This window comes from Panthera onca, chromosome E2, assembly GCF_046562875.1.
Source record: "Panthera onca isolate mPanOnc1 chromosome E2, mPanOnc1 haplotype 2, whole genome shotgun sequence".
NCBI classification, from domain to species: domain Eukaryota; kingdom Metazoa; phylum Chordata; class Mammalia; order Carnivora; family Felidae; genus Panthera; species Panthera onca.
Window position 1 is genome coordinate 54,208,724 of NC_138353.1, and position 23,900 is coordinate 54,232,623.

At 41.6% G+C, this 23,900-nt stretch overlaps 2 protein-coding genes across 11 annotated transcripts in view; one reads left to right on the forward strand and one right to left on the reverse strand.

The window, feature by feature from the left end:
• CMC2 (C-X9-C motif containing 2) lies at window positions 1-17,710 on the reverse strand. Of its 6 annotated transcripts, none has more exons than XR_009615255.3 (5): window positions 17,236-17,710; window positions 9,947-10,061; window positions 5,324-5,395; window positions 1,369-1,530; window positions 1-280 (listed from the first exon to the last, which is right to left on the reverse strand). XR_009615255.3 is itself a non-coding variant. In XM_060650080.3 (4 exons), exons 1-4 carry the CDS (start codon window positions 17,415-17,417, stop codon window positions 1,444-1,446), a joined length of 456 nt encoding a protein of 151 aa, XP_060506063.1. In that variant the 5' UTR covers window positions 17,418-17,710; the 3' UTR covers window positions 1-1,443. The 6 variants fall into 6 exon arrangements, 4 of the variants coding, with proteins under 4 accessions (XP_060506063.1, XP_060506066.1, XP_078295136.1 ...); XR_009615254.3 differs by having other exon boundaries at window positions 518-1,530; XM_060650080.3 differs by having other exon boundaries at window positions 1-1,530.
• The window catches only part of CENPN (centromere protein N), a 26,717-nt gene continuing 20,515 nt past the window's right edge, over window positions 17,699-23,900 (forward strand). For 3 of the 5 annotated variants that reach the window (XR_009615253.3, XM_060650078.3, XM_060650075.3), the window contains exons 1-2: window positions 17,699-17,878; window positions 22,105-22,285. Coding sequence is in view for 4 of the 5 variants with exons in the window: in XM_060650078.3 (XP_060506061.1) it covers window positions 22,115-22,285 (171 nt within the window). In the remaining variant the exon portion in view is untranslated. The other 2 variants (XM_060650077.3, XM_060650076.3) reach the window with 2 other exon arrangements.

Consider the following 23,900-nt stretch of genomic DNA (forward strand, 5'->3'; position numbering starts at 1 on the left):
TTCAAGTCAATTATTTTATTGAAGGAGATAAGTTACGCAAATGTTAACTGATTGTTGGCAAAGGGAAGGAACATGTTACAAGTCAGGTGTGTTGGCAGAAGGGAGAGAGTACCTAAAGCTCTCTGCCTAACAAAATACTCAGAATCGGGGTTTCCATATTTCTCCATGGCTTGATTTCTCATGGGTCACTTTCTGTCCAAAGGATTCTGGAGACCAAATGAGGTTAAGATTCTTTCAGTTATCCACCAAGAGGTTTTAGGTCTTCTCTCAGCTAAGGCACCTAGTGGAAGTATACAGGCAAACCTCAGAGATCCTAAAGATTTGGTTCCAGACCACAAGAAAGCAAATACCACAGTAAAATGAGTCAAATGAATTTGCTGGCTTCCCAGCACATATAAAAGTTATGTTTACACTACCCTGTAGTCTAGTGAGTATACAATAGCTTTACGTCTAAAAATCAATGTACACGCCTTCATTAAAAAATACTTTATTGTTTATAAGGTGCTAACCATATCACCTGAGCTTTTCGCAAGTCAGTCTTTTTGCTGGTGAAGGGCCTTGCCTCCACGTGGCTGGAGCTTCTGCAACAGCGCCTGCTGCTTCACCTTGGACTTTGAGGTTAGGACGACAGTCTCTTTCCTTTGTGCCTCACGAACCAATATCCGCCAATTTCAAGCTTTTCTTGTGCAGCTTCTTCGCCTCTCAGCCTCCACGGAACTGGAGAGAGTTAGCACTTTGCTCTGGATTAGGCTTTGGCTTAAGAATGTTTCCTCTTCTATCCAGACCACTGAAACCTTCTCATCAGCAGTAAGTCCTCTTGCTTTCTTCGCATTTGCGTGTCCGCTGGAGGAGCCCTTTTGATCTCCTTCGGGAACTTTCCCTTTGCACTCACAGCTTGGCTAAATGACGCAAGAGGCCTGGCTCCGGCCTATCTCCGCTTTCGACATGCCCTACTCCCTGAGCGTAATCACTTCTAGCTTTTGACTTAAAGTGAGAGATGAGGGACTCTTCCTGTCACTTGCACCCTTAGAGGCCAGCGTAGGGTTCCTAACTGGCCTAATTTCAATACTGCTGAGTCTCAGGGAACAGGGAGGCCCGAGGACAAGGGGAGACGAGGGAAGGGCTGGTAGGTGAGCAGTCAGAACACACACAACGCTGATGAAGTTCACTGTCTTCTGTGGACACGCTTCATGATGCCCCGAAACAATGACAATAGTAACATCACAGACCAGCATAAGAATTATAATAGTGATTATAAAGTTTGAAATATTGTAAGAATTACCAAAATGCAATACAGAAACACGAGGTGAGAAATGCTGTTGGAAAAATGGCACCAATAGACTCACTCGACGCGAGATTGCCACCAACCTTCAATTTGAAAAAAATGCACTAGCTGCGAAGCTCAATAAAATGAAGCACAATAACACGAGGTATGCCTGCAATTTATTTTTCAGATTCCTCTGCGGGATTAAAAAGTCTTTTTCTCATCGCATTGCCATGCTCCCTGCTCTTGGTCCTCTTTTCCATGTACTGGAAAATAAAAGGAAGGGGGAGAAAAGAGACAGCAGATTATATTACCATTTATATATCAGCTGAGTTAGATATTTTAAAATATTTGCAAAATAAGTTGTTTCTGCTGATAAAATTCTTATTTGTCTTTTATTTCACTGAATCTGAAATTGCAAACACAGTACAGCACCTACATCCTAATAGACGAAAAAATATTTACTGAATTAATTTCTTCCCCAAATATGAATTCAGGAAATATTTAAGATGAGTGAGTATTGTCCCTGTTCTTTAGGAACTCACGATCTATCACACACATCTAACCTCTGCTTGAACACTTATAGTTATGAGGAGCTCACTACCTTGAGAGGTAACCTCTTTCACTGTTGGCCACTTCTACTTGTTCCGAAGTGTTTTTTGTGTTGAACCAGTGTTTCCACATAAATTCTCCTACTGCCTATTTCTTCTTGCCTGCTATAATCTGGCAAATATCTGGTTACAGATGACCCACTTACTACCTCTTTTTTAGGCTGAACATTCCTGGCTTCCATAGAGGTTCACAGAACATGGCTTTTGCCTTCTAATAGCTACCAAGCACCTTTTATAAAGCGCTTTAATATCAATATTCCTGATAAAAAATATCACAACCAGAATTAAATACAGTGCTCCACACAGTCTGATAGATGTGGGCTACAGTGGACCTACTAGTTCTTAGGACCTAGACATGTTATTTCTATAAATATTCTCAAAAGTAAATGGCTCTTGGCAACCATATTATCCTATTAGTTCACGTGGAAACATCTAGTCAGCTAAACTTCCCAGGATTTTTTTCATTATAAAGAGTCATCAAACGGATTCTCCCCAAATCCTACATTTCTGTATTAGATGGATCTAAATGCAGTTTTCACCTGGAGGTTTTCAGCCTAGTATTCTGATCTGATCAGTAGGTTATTAAATAACAGGAAATACACAGCCTGGCACTTAGACAATGCACTCATTTAAAGCAGAGAAACTTGAATATAAGTGTTTTTACATGGATATATGTACAGGTTTATATACACCAATACAGACATTATTTTAAAGGTGAATGAAGGGTCCCTATGAAAAAGGGGAAAAATATAAAAGTAAATTCAAGTTGGAAAAACTAAGTATTGTGAACAGCTAGACATCAAAATCTTTTAGGAGCCAGAGATATGGGAAGAGGCCACAGAAATGAAATCAGTGATAGCTAACTAGAGACCTGACTGGATCCCCCGCCTCTGACCCCTGAGACAATGGTGTGGAGGTTCATGATCAGTACATCTTCGGGTCCTGTAACCTCAAATACAGGGAGCTAGGCTAGATGATCTTTAAGAAGTTTTCTGGATCTAAAGTTTTGATTGAAGAGTTCTAACATAGCTTCTGGAATGATAGTTTCCGAAATTTTTTTCTTCCCCATCAAAGGACCACTTCAAATTACAGATGAAACACCAGGTCCCTTTAACCAAAATCATTCCTTTTATCTGTCATACATTAATTTTCTTCTGAAGATTTTTCGGGGGAAAAGGGCATTTCATTGCTTTAACAAGTTTTGGTTTTGTTTTTTTTTTTTAAAGGCACTATTCTAGAACATGGAGAGATACATACTCGGAGAAAAATATTTGATATCTGTCTTTAATCACATATGCTGGACTGCCCACCAGCAATCAGGTTGGGAGAAGGGTTTTAAGGGTAAATCTTCAGAATACTGTGTAGGTGGCCCCAAAAAACAGGTTAAAGAGCAAATTATACTCTATGTTAAAATATATGTTAAGAAAAAAAAAAAAAATATGTTAAGATATCCCCAAAGGGAGTCCAGATGGCCTCTGAATAAAAGAAGGAAAAGAAAAATATACGCATGTGATGTTACTCACAAAACTTCACTGAACAATGTAGATAGAATGGAAGCTCAATTAACCAAAAACTAAACCAAACCGAACAATTAAGAGGGACAAAAAGGACGCTGCAAAAGTAGTATTAGTGATTCTTTCAATAAAATGGGGAAGGGGGGGTGGGGGTGGGCAGTAACACAGTGGCAAAGAGAGGCAAAGGGAAACTGGCCAGGTCCTTCTAGTTAAAAGCTTCAAGGAATAAAGTACTCAAATGGCACATGAAGGAAATGGTAGAGGAGCACGTGAGAGCAGTAAATGGTAAACCAGAAAGCATTAAAGGCAGAGAGGAAATAAATGAGCACAGGTTCAGAGGACTGAAGCATGAAAGTACAGACAGAAAAACATCTATAAATCAGGTAATGAAGCAACATAAAAACCACATAGAGGACTTAGAAAATAAGTCAAGGAGAAAATCTAAAATTTATATGAAAACAAAGTAAGAAAAATATCTACAACATCCTACCAAACGGTCACTAACGTCTCAGGACCACCTGGGAAGAAAATTTCATATAAAGATCTAATCACCACACCAATGGCAAAAATTATTGAACCATAAGAAGAAAAAAAAATCTAAATTTAGGGGAAAAGGCGATCAGACACAACAGAAAGCATGTGAGAAATAAATCGCTGCAATGAACACCACAGCGTGGGCTTCGTTTTCCCATAATCCTTATGAAAACCAAACAAAGCCCTAGGTTCAGCTTTCATATAAACTAGCTTTACCAGTGAAGAAAAACTCTTGAAAAATCAATTTAAAACACTTATACATGTACATGTTTGTGCAAAGAAAATGATGACCCTGAAGTGAGAACTCCAGAAAGTTCTTCAAACAGTAAAGACACTAGAAAGGGACTCTAGGAAGAGAAAAAACAAACAAAACCAAAAACCCCCAAAGCCTCAGATTGGAAAATACAAAAAACAAAAATATAGATGCTGGACAGCTTCAAATATTATAACTAATACCTTTCACCATGAGGCAAATAGGAAAAGAAGTTCAAAAATATGGAAAATGCAAAAAAACTGGAAGGCAGGTTTTTAATAGTTATAGATTTTTTAAGGTTTTGGACATTAACACAACTCATGTGTGAAAACAAAGGGAATTAAATTTCTTTTTGAGGCACCTGGGTGGCTCAGTCGGTTAAGCGCCGGATTTTGGCTCAGGTCATGATCTCACGGTTCGTGAGTTTGAGCCCCATGTCGGGTTCTGTGGGGACAACTCGGAGCCTGGAGCCTGCTTCAGATTCTGTGTCTCACTCCCTCTCTGCCCCTCCCCTGCTCATGCTCTGTTTCTGTCTCAAAAATAAATACACATTTTTAAAAAATTAAAAAATACATGTCTTTTCAAAGATTTCAAAAGCACTCTACTATATGCCCAAGTCCATGTCATGGCCTAACACCGAGTTTAGGAAATGAGTGTTTCCAATCAAGTCAAACTAGATCCCTATGGCTGGTACATGCCATGGTTATAAAGAAATTCACAATTTTAAACCTGTGAGGAGACCATGTCTGGCTCCCGCCATGTTCTATGAGGGAACAGGCCCGAAGTGTATCTGTTACCCACTACAGGTAATAGGTGACTGTCCGAAGTCTTTCTGCTAAACAAATTCAACTTCCCAAACCTTGCAATTCATATAGGAGAGTTACAATGATTACAATAAGGAAGTTGTTTTCATTCACGTGCATGCAAAAAACAAAAAACAAAAAACAAAAATCTTAGCAATGTTCTGTCCCCAGAAAAGGCTTTTATTTCTCCTCTTGGTTTTAGGGGAGGATGTACGTCTAAAGTCAATTCTCTCTGTTATACTAAAATTCGGAATAAAAATTAATAATGGCAATATTGTAAAATATTGTTCAAAAATGTTCTATTCTACTGTTCAACCATTTTTATTCTTTAACACTTTTCTTACCTCATTCTTCAAGCACTTTCTCATCTCCCGATCAAGATCATTGCAATGACCAAAAAATTTCAGAATGCTGTGCTAAAAGGAAGAAAAGGGGTAAAATATTTCATCCCACAACATGCTAAGGTCTCTGGCACACAGAATTTAAATACTTATTCCTACAGAAATGGGTTTAACGTGTCACCACATTGTTAATAAGCAAACAGGTAAATCACAGGTATGAGGTGTACAAATAAATGGACTTATCCTGGCCATCCTAAAGGAGAGATAAAAGCTCTGTAGGTAGAAATGAAAAACCACAAGACTTTTCCTTACTAAAAGGGAAGCCTATTAAACCGCCAAAACCTCACAATGACAGAGTGTAAACAATTCTGTTTTCAAGTACCTCTGTCTTTAAGGGCATGTTAACATCACAGCACAATCCATCATCTACTATGGGGAGTGATGTCAAAGTGCACTGTGGCCATATTAACATGACCAGTAACTTCCTTCAATAGCAAACACTCTGTCCCACTGAAGAATTACCTAATAAATGCTGAGTGCCAACACTATTTTCTCATTGGCCTCCATTCAAAATGTCATCAAAATACATCAGAAACACGTAACACTATTAAACGGTCTATATGGACCACATAAATAAGCCACTAATCCACAATATCAGAAAATCTGTGTCTGAAGTTCAAAGTCTGCTTTCTTTGAAAAGCAGAAATAAAAATCTCCTAGTGGTTTCAAGGCCTACGACAATGATCGTGGCAAAAAGTACAAATGCTCCAAAGCAGATCACGATGAAGGCTGAGGTCAAGAACACGAATTTTTAGTAGGGCCATAATTAGTGCGTTTGCACATCACGATTTTTAAGGGTGCCCAGGACAGCATGGTGATGGCCTAAAACGACATGCCATAAATGCTGAACTTGTAGTTATAATAGGCACCTGTTCATTTTCTTTCCAATTAAGGCTTTCATGGAAACAGACAACACATAATTTATAAGCTATGTCCCTCGCTACTCCTTTCCCCCTGCCTCATCGCCGCTTTAAATGTCCTCTTCTGGTCCAATCAATGAATGGGTTGGTTTTTCTGGCAAACATTTAAGGTAAACTGACATCTCCTACTGGTTGCCTAATGACCTTTTCAGAATAAGTATTTCTTGTGTATTTTTCCTCAACTATTTCTCTGACCACAGATGAACGGGAACAATGCATTTTCACACACTTTCTGGTGAGGCAGAAACAAAAGAAAGGATTAATGTTTAGAATGTAAGGCAGTATTTCACAGTTTAGTTCACAGTGATTCCTATCACCCCATACACACACATCTTATGTTTAAATCAAGGACAACAGCTATTTTTTTTTTGCTTTCACCCCAGTATTTAAGCCCAAAGAAATACACTCTTGTGACATTATGTGCAAAACAAACCCAAAGTGCCCCGCTGGACTTGGTAAAAGGAACGCCCATGGACTGCAGTTCTCTTGCACACACAGAGCAAAGGCCTCCAGTGTGTGATGTCTGTTTCCAGAAAACCAAACTGGGCCAGTGATTGAATAAATGGGCAATCAATCGATATCTCGAAGACAAGGACTAGGGATACAGTAGTGAGGAAGGTGGACCTGGGCCCTACTCTCACAGAACACGGTCACAGAACAGAGTGAGTCAACGAACAGAGTGACTGTTATAAAACAGTTGTTCTCCAAGTGCAGTCCAGGGGCACCCACGAGTTCCCAGGAGCTCTCCAGGGGGTGTATAAGATAAAAACTAGTCTCCTGATAATCAAAGATCTTATTTGTTTTGTTCATTGTCATTCTCTCACAAGGCTACGGTAGAACTTTCCAGAGGCTGCTCAGAGGACAACATCACCAAAGACTGGACATGAGACAGATAGGAGACTCCAGCTATATTCTATTAAGCCAGATATCAAGGAGAATTGCAAAAATGCAAAAATAATGTCATTCTTCTTTTTTTTAATGTTTATTTATTTTTAAGAGAGAGAGAGAAAGTGCACACGTGCACGCAAGCAGGGGAGGAGCAGAGAGGAGGGCGGACAGTGGATCCAAAGCAGGCCCTGCAATGACAGCACAGAGCCTGACGCAGGGCTCAAACCCATGAACCGTGATCACGACCTGAGCTGAAGTCAGAAGCTTAACCAACTGAGCCACCCAGGCTCCCCAAAAGCAATGTCATTCTTTTGACTCTGTCTTTTGTTTCAGAAAATAAGATCTTTTTTTGTGAAAAATTACTATGTTAACATGTACTGGATTTATTATTGTATTTTTATATACATTTACATTTTTTTAAATTTCTCAGTTTCAATTTCTACTTCAGTAAATATCGGTAGCTAGAATCCACATACACAAAAGTTATTTGGGGTCCTCAAGAATTTTTAAGAGTGTATAGGAGTCCTGAGACCAAAACGTGTGAGAAGTACCTTGAAGTAGGAAATGGACTACGTATGGTGTTACTGGAGGACAGAGTGACAACGCCAAGAGAATCTAGGCCAGGAAAGGAGGAAATGAAGAGGCAAGGACAGATTACAGACAATGAAACCTGGAGGATGATGAAACCTGGTATAGCATGTGGGTAAGAGGAGATAGTGAGGAGGGCTCCAAGATAAGCCAAGGACAAAGCAAGCCCAAAGCCTCAGAAGAGAGAAATGTGTGCCCCACACAACTGCAGAAAAGGTCGCTGGGGAGCGAGGGGAAAAAAAGAGTGCCGGAGGGTGTGAAACCCAAGGCTAAGTCGGGGCCATGTTCATGAAGGTCCTGAAACAACACGAAGGAAGAAAGTGAGATCGCGTACCGCAGCAAAGGGAGCCGGTAGAGGGGAACGATGCCTGAACGTCGTTTGAACAGTCCCTCCTGACGCGGTGTGGAAAGTGATCGAGGGTAGAGGAGAGGACAAACCCGTCAGGGGACCCAGTTGGCCCCACGAGGAGAACACTGGAATTAACTGGTGTTCAGAACAGACACATAAATCGGCAGAACGGACCAGAGCCCAGAAAGAGACCCAGTCATGTGTGGTCAACAGATTTTTGACCAAGGCAGCAAGTTAATTTAGGAGGGAAAGGCTGGTGTCTGCACAAATAGTGCTGGAAAAACAATAGCCGTAGAGAAAGGAAAACACTGACTCCTACTTCATACCAGACACAAACAGTAACTTGAAATGGGTCACCAACCTAAATGGCACAGCTAAAAGCCTGAAACCTTTGGAAGAAAAAAAGGAGAAAATCTTTGTGAGCAGGAAACACACAAAGATCCTTAGAATGCAAACAAACAAACAAAAAACAAAACAAAACAAAAACAAAACCCCTCACAAACACTGAAAGAAAAACCTGGCAATTAGACTTCATCAAACTTAGAAACCGCTCTTTGAAGCACAACCTTCAGAAAGTGAAAAAGGATGCCACAGACTGAGAACATACTCACCACACGCTTGTCAATGTCTTCAATTGTCAAGACAGGGTCTTGAATGTCAAATGAAAACAAATTCTTAAAACTCCATAAAGCAAACAACCCAATTTTAAAATATGGGCAAAGAAAATAATAATAATTAAATAAGTAAATTTTTAAAATTAAAAAAAATAAACTATAGGCAAAAGACTATATGAATGGTCAACAGGCACATGAAAAGATGCTCAAAATCAGTCATCAGGGAAACACACTCTAAAACCAAATGGGACGCGACTGCACACCCACAAAATAACGTTAAATATCATTAAAATAACGTACAAATAAAATAACGTACAATGTATAAATAACGTTAAAATAACGTTAAATAAAGACTTATGATATCAATTCTGGATCTACATGTATGCTGAAAAAAGTCTGTCTCAAGTATATTGTCACCAACAACGTTCTTTGAACAAAAAATATCTAACTTCACAGATCAGAGGTAGTACTTACTACCTGTTAGCCTTTAAATGTTACTCATTTAAATGATACATACTGGTATTATAATTTTATATATCTACAGTTTATGAATCTCATGAGGAAAACGCATCATGCAAAGTTAAAGAAAACCACAAATGCTCCTTATAACTGTCTCATGCATCAATTATATGAAAAAAGCTTAATATCTGACATCCATAAAAATATTGGCTTAATTGAATATATTCCAAAAATGGGTTTCCTTTCCATTTTGGTTTTAACCATGGAATTTTACTTCCATTCCACTAACAAGTAAGTAAACCTGCCAAATTAGGCCAATCATAATTTAAACCTAGCTAATATCTAATTATTAAAAAAAAATTTCAATCTCCTTTGAACACAGAATGATGGACATCAAGGAAAATCTTAGAAAATTCTTAACAATAATTGCATTATGATCAGAAGAGTCAGATTAACGTAATCGTTCTAACATCCTGTAATTAAAAACAGGAAAGTATTTTATTGAAAGAACATGGGTTCTGACTGTTACGTATCATTTCAAAAGTTCCCTAACAAACGACCGTGCTTAATTTTTAGTAATCACGAATGGAAATGGTATCTGAAACATCACAGCATCAATTACTAATCTTTAGTAAGCTAAGATCGGCCATATTATCATTCCCCTTCCATCAGTGGAGGCAACATTGCACATCACTGTGTTGTACCTAAGTTTCATTTTTGCTTCATGGTCATTTTTCTGAACTCTTACATTTTTGTGACATTCCTTAAGCAAGTTAATCAAGACGTTGCATTCTTCAGTGTGCAAGTGTGGAGATAAGTCAGGATGCATCTTTAGGAGAAGGGATGGAGCGCAGCAGAGCGACCTGTGGATACAAGAGTGTCTTGAATATGTGTGACTGTACTTGTTAATGCGACCTAAAGCTACTTCACTAAAAACCTGCAGTGAGCTTTATCAGAAAGGAATGCTCACCTTAGGCAAATGATTAACCTTGAGCCTCAGCTTCCTTATCCAGCGGTTTAACAGATTCAGCAAGTTATCAGGTGTTCAGAGAACCTGCAGTTTCTAAAGAGGCCCAACCCAGGAAAGAAGTGCTCTAGCAGAAACAGCTAGCCTCTCTTAATAAGCCTGATTTCAATTATTTTCCCCACATTCCTGAAATGGATTACAACTCATTTTGTTCAGATGAAATTCTACAAAACAAGAGAACTGGTTTATTAATCCTTTTAAAATGTATACTCCTCTCAGAGGGTTAAAGCCCCATCAGTCTCACATTAGTGTGAATTAACAGGGACTGTTTTCTTCCTAACATCTGGCTGAGAAAATCTAACTAAACAATGAAGAGAAACAAAAAGCAGATGTGAAAAAAGTTTTTCAGTTTAGCAGATCTGTCCATAAAACGCAATTATTACAATGAAAGCAAGATGCTGAAATCCCAGAAATTAAATTTAATTGGTTCATTCACAAAGGAGAAAATCAGCAGCCAAGGTCAAAGGAAAAGCATTATTTTGAAGTGTTTGCTATAGTTATGTAGCACTATTTACCTACTCTTTTTTTGTAACCTATTCTTTTTAACTTGGAAAAGATTACCAAAAGAAAGAACCAATGATTGCTTTAATCTTCTAAAAGGTTTCAAAAAAGACAACCTAAAATAATGACCTTAGGCAGCACCAAGAGTTCTTAGGTCAACAGCACAATTCATAAAAGAAAAAATTGGTAAAATCTTATCAAACTTAAAACTTTCTCGCTTCAAAAATATACCATTAAGAAAATGAAAAGACACAGGCATGGAAAGTAGAGCACAGGGAATGCGGTCAATAATACTGTAATATGCTTCTCGTGGTGAGCATTTCATGATGTATATAATAAATTTTAAAAAAAGGATAAGCCACACCTTGGGTGATGATGATGTGTCAATGTAGGTTCAGTTGTAAAAACACACAACTCTAGCGGGGGATGCTGATCACGGGGGAGGTTGTGCATGTGTGGGGCAGGGAGCACATGGGGCCTCTCTGTACGTTCTGCTCAATTTTACTGTGAACCTAAAACTGCTCTAAAAAATAAATATCCTACAAGCTGGAGACTAGGGGAAAATATTTGCAAATCATGTTTGAAAAAGGACTTGCTACCTAGAACATATAAAGAATGCTTACAAACCAACCCAACGTTTAAAATGGACCCCCAAAATGGGCAAAAGATTTGAATACTTCACAGAAGATGGTACGAAAATGGTTAATTAAGCACATAAAAAAATGCTGAACACCATTAGTCACAGGGAATTCAAACTAAAACCACAATGAGATACCACTCATTTCCACCCAAATAGCTATAATCAAAAAGTCAGACAATACCAAGCAATGGTTAGGATGCAGAGAAAACAGACCTCATGCATTGCTAATGAAAATGCAAAATAGGACACACTTAATTTGGCAGTGTCTTAAGGAGTTAAACACATACTTACCAAATGACCCCTGACCACGGAAACCGCACTCCTAAGAATATACCCAAAAGAAATGAAAACATAAAACCACACAAAGACATGTATGCTAATTTTGACAGCATTATTCATCATAGCCAATACTGGAAACAATGCAAATGTCCAATAACCTGCCAACTGGATAAATAAATGCGGCATGCCTAGACAATGGAATACTATTTAGCAATTAAAAGGAATGCACGGACACAGGCGCCAACGTGGATGAACCTCAAAGCACCAAGCTGAATGAAAGAAGGCAGATTCAAAAGACTATATATGATTCCATTTATATGCAATGTGTAGAAAAGGCAAAATGGTAGAGGAAAAAAAGCCGATGGTTTGCCTACACCTGAAAGTGAGAGGATTATTTGTCACTGGCCACAAAGGAATACATCCGCGCGACGAAAGCATTTTAAAACAGGATTGTGGCAGTGGTCGCACAATAGCAGTTTACCAAAATCACTGAACTCATGGTGGGTGAATTTTATGAAATGTAAATTATACCTTCACAGAGCTAATACAAAAACGTTTGAGAATTTCAAACTGCCTATCTACTTTCCACTCTCAACAAGTCCTTACAAATGTCTAAACAAAGAATTCCAGAGCATTACAGTATCCCTACTATTTCAGAACTCCATTTCCAAAAAGACCAGTGGATCACTGTTCCACTGAGTGACTGACTACACATGCACACACACACACCGCAAACCACAGCTGACAATCCCAAACCAGGCAGCTATGCCCAACTAAGTAAGTCCTTGAGTCTCTGAAACACATTTGGAAATGCAGCCAAGTTCAAGTTTTGTTTGCCTGCCGCTGACTACGAAGTCTTCTTAATGACATAATCTTTACCCTCAGAAAAATGAGGCCTCATACGGTCTAGAAATTTAAGTCATCTAATGTTGTACTATTAAGTCACTTAGAAAATGTCTTTTTATTTTGTAAATGTGACAAAACATTTTCACCTCTATCAACCAAGTCCTCAGATTTGTGCTTTTACAATTTGGAAACAAGCTTATGATGTACTGAAATGACCTCTTTGATTGGCCCATTAAATACTTTAGAAGACTTTGCGGCTGAGATAAATATGCCCACATTGTATATAAGTAGAAATGCATACATACCATGATGTATATTTTTCCTCCCTCAGTTACAAAAGTTTATGCGCTGTAGACCCAGCCAGGGTACCAATAAGATAACTTCCTCTCTACTTAGTATCCTATGTAACTATGTCAAAGAAGAGAATGGTTTCATATAGTTTCCTTTTCCTATTCTTCTTGGTAAAAAACTAAACTACTACTTCTCAATCTACAGCTCTAAACACTGACCTACCTAATCCCTTACCTAACAAATTCCTTGCTTTACCAGTCATTCCCCCCCTTTCCTCCACCCCACCTTTTCAGTGAGATACCCTCTTCTTCTTTCCCTCTGTCCACCCTGTACCCACACTCTCTTCCAGCACCCGGCTGGCTGCGCCTCCCGTTGGTGCTTACACGGGGGTACTGCCACACTCACAGCTATAAAACGATGCCACTGTTGTCACAACACTTGCTGTGAGTGCTGATATCTTCCAGCAGTCATCTTTAAAAGCCTATTCTGGGCCGCCTGGGTGGCAGGTGAGCATCAGACTGCGGCTCAGGTCATTATCTCCCAGTTGGCGAGTTCAAGTCCCGTGATAGGCTCTGGGCTGACCCGCTCGGAGCCTGGAGCCTGCTTCAGATTTTGTGTCTTCCTCTCTCTCTGCCCCTCCCCCATTTGTGTTCTCACTCTCGCTCTCTCTCTCAAAAACAAACATTTAGAAAAATAAAAAATAAAAGCCTATTCCAATGAACATTACTATAACTCAAAGTAATTTATGAGCTGAAGAAAACTAAATGTATATTCCATATTCTTACTTTTAACATTCCTTCAAGGCCATGACTATATCTACATTATTAGTGTAGAAAATAATTTTTGAACACTTACCACACACTGGGCACAAGCCTTCTAATCCTTCCAATAACTGTAAATTCACTGGAACCATAAGAAATTGCCTTTTTGCACTTCAAGTATGCATTACTCACATTTTCGTATGAAAAATAAGTCCCAGGTCACATAGCAAGTGGCAGAGTTACTGCTACCCAGTGCAATCTCTAAACCAGGACAAATTATTCCCATGTTCGAAACAGAAAACTTCCCAGCAGTTTGTGGGTGAAATAAATTCAGATAGAAAAAACTATTTCCCAAAGAGTCTCTGGTTGGCTACGAGACCAACAAGCACTAATTGTGGGTTCCAAAGAAGTCAATGTAACATTATCCTGCATTCCTAGAAACAGAGGGTCAGTCTACCTCTAGAAAAAGAACAATACTGTATTCGTCCTGAGCAGCCAAGTCCGGAATATTGACAATGTGAATATTCCTGGAGAGACTGCTCAGGATGACGACGGCTTTGCCTCTACTCTTAAACTCTTCTTCTCAGGATCCGTAAGAAGCTATTAATGAAACTGGCAATATTTACCAATTTAGGGAAGCCCCCATCAGAGGTGACAGATAAAAGGAACAACCTGGTTAAGTAGGAGAAACGATGGATCTGAAGGCAAAAGTTGTGGACTTATCTGTCCATAGGTTATAACACTTTGGTTACTTAATCTGACCTAAGTCTCTTCTTCCATAAAATGGTATTAGCTCTGGACCTATATCTCTGAGGGGTCATGAGGTTTAAAATAACATATGTGGGACTATCTGAAATGGTAAGCAGTGAACGTGACATTTGCAAAGTATTATTTGTATATGTGAAATGCTCATCACATGACGGGAAAGGCTGAACTGAATCTGCAATGGTGTTCCCAAGGTATTTCTGAGGACAGGTCTGGAAACCAAAGAGTGGAAGACGTCATCTTCCTGGAGCTGTCCAACAATGAAGCAAGCTGCAATGGGAAGTTCTCGGTTACCTGTCTTAATGTACCCCAAAGAGACTGGCTACATCAATTAAGGATGTCACAGAGTGTATTTCTGCACTGCATTCTTCAGTTTCTTCTCAAATCGAAGTTCACAACTAAACGATTTTAACCTATTTTCAGAAATGAAATTCGCAATGGATAAACACTTATCACCACTAGGAAAATACAAAAAAAAATTCAAAAGGGTAATGCCAAAATAATTATGAACATCAGCAGCATTGATGAAACAAAGGTGAAGGGAACATTTGTGATTAAGACTTCACATGTGTGTGTGTGCACTAAGAAAGAGGAATAAATTCCATTCACACTGTTATGACTTAGACACAAAACTTCAGTCCCACTTTTACACTGGCATTTAGAAAACACCAGGTTAACTTGTCACAGTTAAAGGGCTTCCCTCCCCAACTCCACCCACTGCCTCTAGCATGCAAACATTTATACTAAAACAGATGCTGAAACTCTTTAAAAATGTTCAGTTGTGACAATAACTGGGTGATTGGCCCCTGCAAAGCAATTTTAACCTTTACTTGGGGGTAAGCTGGGAGGACAGAAGCATATGGTACTCTCACTAAAGACATAAAGATTACAGTCTTATTCACCTGATTCTACCAAGACAGAGGTAAAATTTTCCTAAGGAGTATTCCATGATAGATTTCAACCACCAGGTGGCACAGTTTTAAAAAATAAGCCAAGAAGTAAGCAATACACGACCTCTAGTAAAGAAAAAGGAGTAAGCATTTTAATAACACCTCAGCAAATCTATAATCACGAGGAGGAAACCCCCTATTTTCATGTCACTTGTGTTTTCTTTCCAAAGATTTTGCTGTTTTGTGGCTGCACCAGAAAGAAATGTACTCTACAGCTGCAATTTCTAATGGCTTTTTAAAACAAAAAACAGGGGCGCCTGAGTGGCTCAGTCGGTTAAGCGTCCGACTTCAGCTCAGGGCATGATCTCACGGTTCGTGAGTTCAAGCCCGGCATCAGGCTCTGGTGCTGACAGCTCGGAGCCTGGAGCCTGCTTCAGATTTTGTGTCTCCCTCTCTCTCTCTCTGCCCCTCCCCTGCTCGCACTCTGTCTCTCAAAAATAAACATAAAAAAAAGTAAAACAAATCCAGAAAAGTCCCTTGTTTAGAGTTTGAAAAATCTGTTCTCCAGGAAAAACTGTAAACTTAATACACAATGCTTTTTACAACATGCATTTTTTAAGGCCTACTTTCAGAAAGCCCTGGAATTAGTTAAATTAGTATTTCTGCAACTATTTCAAACTATGCACCATATTCAGCAGAAGTAGCAGACGCAGCAAGGTACCGCCTACCCTACAGTCTTCTACTTATCACAGTTGCAAAGGGACCAAATCTAAACATCTGCTATTGAGTGACTAGTGCTCCCAAACACAGACCATGCCCCACTGCCACCGAAAGGAACCCCTGGGCTGCCTGGGGGAAAGATCCGTAAGGCTCTCAAGTTCCACCACATAGTTTCCTAAGGAATGGAAGCTGCAACTCTCCCTGAACAAACAACAGTACTCAGCAGATGCTGGGCATTCTGCCAAATCACCTGAATTTCAGAGAAAAAAGAATCAGTCCATATACCTCAAAGAACGCAAAGGCTAGTGAGGGAACGTTCTTGTAAATGCACATAGTAAATGCCCAATCAATGCTTGCCAAAAGTTGAATTCAGGATTATTGTAGAACTGAGAATTGGTTCACACCTCAACATAGTTAACAACAACAACAAAAGAATGGAAATGAGTGAGGCTCATTTTAAATAAACTAAACACGTGCAGAAGCCTGTATGTACAGGAAAGGAGATACATGGGTATCACAACAGAATTCCTTCGCCAGCGCCAACCTCTTTTATGCAGTTAAGGTTTTAAATGAAAGTTTCCAGAACGCGGATTTACTTAAGACTCTTCATTAAGCACCTTGCGTGAACCTACAAACACGGTAACTTTTAATTCCAATAAAAGGGACCCGAATGTCTACCTTCCTTGCAAAGTGTACTGATGGGGATCTCCATGGATTCTCGCTTCGCAAGACAGACTGGTGGCAACTTTCACTGCAGCTGACAGGTGCAGCTACATGCAATTTCTAACTCCGAGATGATAATAATAATCATGCGATTCATTGAGCGCTCACCGCTCCTAGTGTCAAACGCTGTGAATGGCTTCCCTTCTGACCATCGATGCGATGGGTTGTACCCATTTTACAAGCGTGGAAGCCGAGGCTCAAGGAGGGGAGGAGCCCACCCCATCCCCCGCCCAGGTCACTAGGCTCGCGAGTGGCGAGACAGACTGCAGCGAAGAGAGAAAGGTCTAGACCAAAACATTCTCTAAACTACCTCGGCAACTGCCTGCGGGTGGAAGGGCCCGGACGCGCCTCCAGCTACAACCGCAAAGCCCCCCGCGCGGTGGTCTGCCTCGGAGCAGAGCGAGCCACGGCCGCCCTGAGGACCAGGGACCTGACCTTCAAGGTCCCAACCTCCGACAGGGGCAGGAAGGGACACGGCGGGGCGCGCGCGAGCAGGGCACGAGAGGAGGGACAGGTGGGTGTCCCGCGGCCTCCCAGGACACCGCGGCCAGGAAGAGAGCGCTCCTCGGAACGACCGGGACTCCTGAGACTCACCCGACTCGAAGCCACACAGGGAGGACTGAAGTGACAGTCACCAGCGAAGACTCCCAATCCAAAGGCCGGCGGCCTGGGCGCCGGAGTCGCAGCAGCTCCGGGTGGCAAAGTCCCCCGCGCCCTCCACAGCTGACCCGGCTCGGCGCGGCCAGCCCCCGCTGCTCCCGGCCTCTGAGGCGCATGCGCCACCCGGCCTGGACGGGCCCATTTGCGGGCGCTGGGGGGAGGGAGAGCGAGTGCACTGAGGCACGGCCGGGCCTAAAAACAGCAAACCAAGCCAACAGGCCAGATTCGTGGCTGAGCTTAACTGCGTTTAACTAATGGTCTCTACCAACAAGAGTAATGAGGGGACTTGGCGAGTTTCACTTCTGCCGCTCCCCGACGCAGCTCCCTGTGCCTAGGGTACAGTCCAAAGATAGAGCTCCGGGGTGGGCGGGGCTGGAGGGCAACGGGAACTGCAATTGGTGGCTTTGAAGGAGCAGCGGGCGGGAACGGCTGCCGAGAAGAGACACTGCTGGAGATGACCGACTGTAAGAGGCCCGCGCGCGGCGTGGGATCGGGACCTTGAGTGTGGCGGGAGTCTCGAGAAAGCCACATCTCAGGCTTGTGGGGCGACTTTTTCACGTCTGCCACACGTCTCAAGGTGCGGGATTGGCGCTGGGCCTCAGGCAAGAAGTGGGGGACTACAGTTGAGGCCGGGATGAGAGGGCGGTGATACTATCCGTGACATCACCTCCGCCCGCAGTGGGGCGGGGCCTTACTGGGATGTACGTAAGTTCCGGAGCCTCCGCCAGTTGTCACGTGGCGGGTTACTCTGCTATCCGACCCTTGGGTTGCTGCTGTGCTGGGAGTCGGGTGTTTTGGTTTTTTTTTTTTAAGTCAGCCTTGGCATCCGTTTTTTTTTCCGTCCGTGCGCCTGTCGTATTTTTCCTAATGCTCCAGTGGCAGCCCTTCCATGTAGATCTACAGAAAAGTTACCTAAAAGGGCTCTTGTCATGTATTCATTCAACAGATGTCTTGAGGAGCTGCTATATATATGTATGTATATGTATATATGTGTGTGTGTATGTATATATATGTGTGTATATGCATATGTATATATATATATATATACACATACATATATATATATATATATATATATATATATATATATATATATGCCAGGCACTGTGCTACTAAGAACTAGAAGTAAAAAGAAATTAGTCACAGGGAATCAGGAGTTTGTTCAAGGGTTTACCAGCTTTATTGGTGAGACTGAATGCTCTCTACCAGAAGTCTGTAGAATGGCATTTTGCAAACTTAACCCAAAATGAAGAATCTTCTGAAGCATTCTAAAAGTGCAAGCTCTCAACGCGCAGCTGGGTGCCCGACTCCACCCCCACCCCTCTCCCCCCAGTTCAAATTGATGGAGCCCTGGGAATGCATTTTTACAAGCCTACCCCCTTTCCACCCCCCCCCCCCCCCCCCCCCCGCTGCCCCGCGCCAGTGTTTTCAGTGGGAGAATTTGGTTTGATATATCAGTGACTGTTGGACCCTATTTTTTCCCAGGGTATCTCCTCACACACTGCTTACGGAGAATATCTAATATTTCATTCCACATGTATTTATCATTTAGGGATATAGCCATGAATAAGGCAAACATAGTTCCTACTCTAGTGGCTCAATATTTTAAGACAGTAATCAATAGGCAAGATCATTTTAGATAGTTTTGTAAAGACAGTAAGCAATGGAAGGTGGGGAGATACCTTTAGAATGGGTGGTCAGGGGCGCCTGGGTGGCTCAGTTGGTTAAATGTGCAACTCTTGCTTTCAGTTCAGGTCATGATCTCAGGGTTTGTGGGCTCGAGCCCTGAGTGGGCTCTGCGCTGACAGCTTGGAGCCTCTTTGGAATTCTGCCCCTGCCCTGCTCACTCTCTTCATCTCCCTCTCAAAATAAACAAATTAAAAAAAAAAAAAAAAAAAAGAATGGGTGGGCAGAATAAGGCTCTCTCAGTAGAAGCCATCCGAGCTGAGACCTAAATTCAAGAGTTACCCAGGTGAATAATGTGCATGATGAACCTGAATGTTCTAGGCAGGGGTAACTGCAGGTACAATGAGCCTTCTCTGGAAGTATCCTTCTCTACTAGAGGAACTAAACACCAATGTAGCTGGAGTTCAGAAAGCCAGAGAGAGAGAGAGAGAGAGTGATGATGGGGAGGGAGGCAAGAAGCAAACCCAGGGCCTTATAGACCATGGTGAGGATTTTAGTGTTGACATTAAGGTAGGTTGGTCCTGTATCTGGATAAGAAAACTAATCAGAGTCCATTTTCATGATCTTGATTCTGTTCTCTCTATTATTTTTCTCTTTCTAAAGTCCTAATAGTTCCCCACTTTTTTTTTTTTTTCCTGGAAGTGTTGTTTTCAGTATCTTCTTAAAATCATGTCGACTGTCAGTATCTTTTTGGAAATGGGCAATGGTAATAGATTGTATGCAATGTTAAACACTCAGGTGGTAGCATTGAGTCACAGCCTGGATTCCCATAGGGGGATACTTCTCTCTTTGTCCTTTTGCTAATCTCCTAGGCGTGGTGGAAGTAGATGAGATAGACAGACTGACTTCTGCCCCTTTTCTTAAATTTGGATACCAAGGTCTCGATGCTCTTTCTTGTCAGATAGGCAGAGAATTTAAATTTAAATTCTGCAGACACCTTGCTTCATCTTTGTTGAGAAACCATGCTTGCTTTTGATGTGCCATATACATATATATATATATATATATATATATATATATATATATATATTTTTTTTTTTTTTTTTTTTTTTTTTTTTTTAGTTTATTTCTTTTGAGAGAGAACGTGCCCGCACGCATGTTGGGGAAGGGCAGAGAGAGAGGGAGAGAGAGAAAGAGAGAGAATCCAAAGCAGGCTCCGAGCTGCCAGCACAGGGCTCGACGTGGGGCTCAAACTCACAAAAGGCGAGACCATGACCTGAGCCGAAATCAAGAGTTCATTGCTTAACTGATTGAGCCACCCAGGCACGCCTGTGTACCATATTTTAAAATGGGGGGCAGTGGGAAGATGCCCATCAGCGCCCCCAGATGAGGTAACAGTTGAGATCAGCTGCCACCCTTGGCCCACAGCTTCTGCCCTGAGGAAGGTAATGAAAGGGCTCAGAACCCCCCTTCCCAGTGCCACAGCTGTAAGACAGCCCCTAAGAGATGCTCCTGAAGATCGTTGCCCTTGTCTGTTGCTGAGGGAGCCATGCCAGATTTGGGGCTCAAGACCTTTAGGATGGTTGAAGACTCTCCCTGTCCGGCAGCAGGCAGGGAAAGTGAGGTAATAACACTATGTTAGCTGGTAATCCCTTAAATGAGAAAGAGACTGCAGCCCTCTTCACCTCTGTCTCTTACTGTGTCCTCTGGACTCCTGCATCCTACTGTTTAGCAGCATCTCCTCTTGGAGTCTAACAACCTTCAAACGCACATGTTCGAAATGGAATTCTTGAGCTTGCCTCTGCCCACACCTCTAGTCTTCCCCAACTCAGGGGATAGCAGTTCTGTCCTTTCAGCTGCCTGGTACAAACATTGGTGTCACCTCTGGTCCCTCTTTCTCTCATAACCCCACATCGAGTCCATCAGGAAATCCCGTGGGCTCTTTCTTAAAAGCAGATCCAGAATCTGACCTCTTCCCACCCCTCCCCCTCGGTCCACCATCATCTCCTATCTGCATTGCAGCAGCCTCCTACCTGGCTTCCTACTTCCGCCCTCCACCCCCTCCAAGACAGTAGCCAGATTGATCCTGGTAGAAAACCTAAACAAGAGCATATCCCACCTCTTCTCAGGATCTTCCAGCAGCCAGTGTCTGTCAGAGAAGAAGCCATCATCGTGGCAGTGACCCCTGGGCCCTCCGTATTCTCTGACCTTATTACCTCCTCTGTGCCTCCTTACTGTCTACACTGTGGCCTCACTGGAGGCATCCTTCACATCCTTCCCTGTTCCTTGAAAGCCCCAGGGCTTTTGCACTTGCTGTACCCTTTGCCCAGCAAGTTCTTTCACCAGCCAGCCACATGGCTCACTCTTTCTTCCAAGTACGGGTTCAACCGTCACCTGTATGAGGCCTACTCATTCCATCCCCACCACCCCGACTTGTTCCCAGCCTGCTCCACTTTAACTATGGTTCGTTTCCTAACACTGCTCTGTTCTCTCTGCAGCACTTACCACTTTTAACACAGTTTATGATTTTCTTGTTGCTTTTCTCTCCCCACTAGAATGGATGCTCACACTAGCAGGGTTTTTGTCTTTTTATTTTTTTAAGTTTTTATTTATTTATTAGAGAATGGGCAGGGTAGGAGCAGAGCGGGGGCAGGGGGGTGGATGATCTGAAACGGGCTCTATGCTAACAGCAGAGAGCCCAATACCGGGCTCAGACTCAAACTGTGAGATCATGACCTAAGCCAAAGTCCATTGTTTAACCAACTGAGTCACTCAGGCGCCCTGGGATTTTTGTCTTTTTGGTTAAAGGTGTATCTCTCCCCCATGCCTGCAAAAGTGCCTGGCACACATGGGTGCTCAGATTTTGTTACGTGAATGAGTAAATGAATGAATGATTTACCTGTCATTCCCATCAAAGATTAAAATACTCTAGCCTGTCAAGGAGAGGGAGCACTAATTTTTAAAACCTCCAAAGCCATTTAAATATGTGGCTTAAGGAGAGAAGAATCAAATCCTCCTTTTGAAACACTTTGCAGAATGCCTGAAAAAAAAAGGTAAACGTTTGGGTGTTTGACCAACAAATCAAAATCCTGGCTAAAAACATGCTGAAAAATTCCATTAAGTTAACCTTTGATATTTGATTAATACTTTGCTGTGCTGTTTTTGTTTTTATTGAAGTGCCAAAGAAATGGATGAAACTGTTGCCGAGTTTATCAAGAGGACCATCTTGAAAATCCCAATGACTGAAATGATGACAATCCTCAAAGCCTGGGATTTTTTGCCTGAAAATCAACTGCAGACAGTAAACTTCCGGCAGAGAAAGGAATCTCTCGTTCAAGACTTGGTTCTGCTCTGTGAGGTGATAACAGTGTTCAAGATGATGAACCTTAAGCATCATGCAACTCCTTTGGTTTTTTCTTTTAATAAGATTTTTTTAATAAGGTTTTTTTTTTTTTTTAATGTTTATTTTTGAGAGAGAGAGAGAGAGCCAGCATGAGCAGGGGAGGTGCAGAGAGAGAGAGAGAGGGATATAGGGTCTGAAGCAGGTTCTGCACTGACAGCAGTGAGCCCAGTATGGGGCTCAAACTCAACAAACCATGAGATCATGACCTGAGTCAGATGCTCAACCGACTGAGCCACCCAGGTGCTCCAAAGGTTTTCTTTCTTTTTTCAGTGTTTATTTATTTTGAGAGAGTATGAGTGGAGGAGGGGAAGAGAGAGAATCCCAGGCAGGCTCCCTTCTGTCAGCACGGAACCCAGAGCAGGGCTCGATCTCAGGAACTGTGAGATCATGACCTGAGCCGAAATCAAGAGTCAGACACTTAACTCACTGAGCCACCCAGGCGCCCCACTTCCTTTTTTGAGTCTAAAAGAAATTTAGTGCAGCTGCTAAGCTGTGAAGGGATGTGGGCTACCTACTACTACAGTGAGGAAGAAGCTAATTTTTGATTGGCTTTTTCAACTTCCAAAGAATGCCTACGTATCAGTAAGAAAGTGACCACCATGGGGGAAAATACAATCCATACTAGTTAAAATAATGAGAAGTATTCTTTTTTTACCTATTAGATTTTGCACCTAAAGATGAAAAGGTTAATACTCAGATGTGTTGGTAAAGTTGTATGGGAAGAGACCCCCTCTTTCACGTATATTTATTAACTTTTCATTTTATTTTTTTTTCAACGTTCTTTTTTAATTTTTATTTTTGGGACAGAGAGAGACAGAGCATGAACGGGGGAGGGGCAGAGAGAGAGGGAGACACAGAATCGGAAACAGGCTCCAGGCTCCGAGCTGTCAGCACAGAGCCTGACGCGGGGCTCGAACTCACAGACCGCGAGATCGTGACCTGGCTGAAGTCGGACGCTTAACCGACTGCGCCACCCAGGCGCCCCAACTTTTCATTTTAAAACAATTTCAGATTTTCAGAAAAGTTGCAAGCATAAGAATAAAGAACGCCCCTATTCCTGTACATTCTTCCCTCACTCACTTTTAAATAGATATGCTTTATGACCCAGCAATTCCACTGTGAGAGATTTATATGGAAAAATTAATAAAAAATAAGGAGGTGGGGCACCTGGGTGGCTCAGTCGGTTAAGCGACCGACTTTGGCTCAGGTCATAATCTCACAGTTTATGGGTTCAAACGTTGCGTCAGCTATGCTGACATCTCAGAGCCTGTAGCCTACTCTGGATTCTGTGTCTTGCTCTCTCTCTCTCTCTCTCTCCCAGAAATAAACATTAAAAAATAAAAAAAAAAAAAAAAAGAGGTATAAGTATTATAATCGATACTCATATACTTAGGTACAAACATGTAAGTATTTATACATAAATAAGATGTTAAGTAGCCTTGTTTAAAAAATAAAAAATTGGAAATAGCTCTACATAGGAGGATAATGTTACGTCCACATAACAAAATATTCTTCAGCCATTAAATAAGATAAACTCGATCTTTATGTACAACATCAAAAAACGATATAT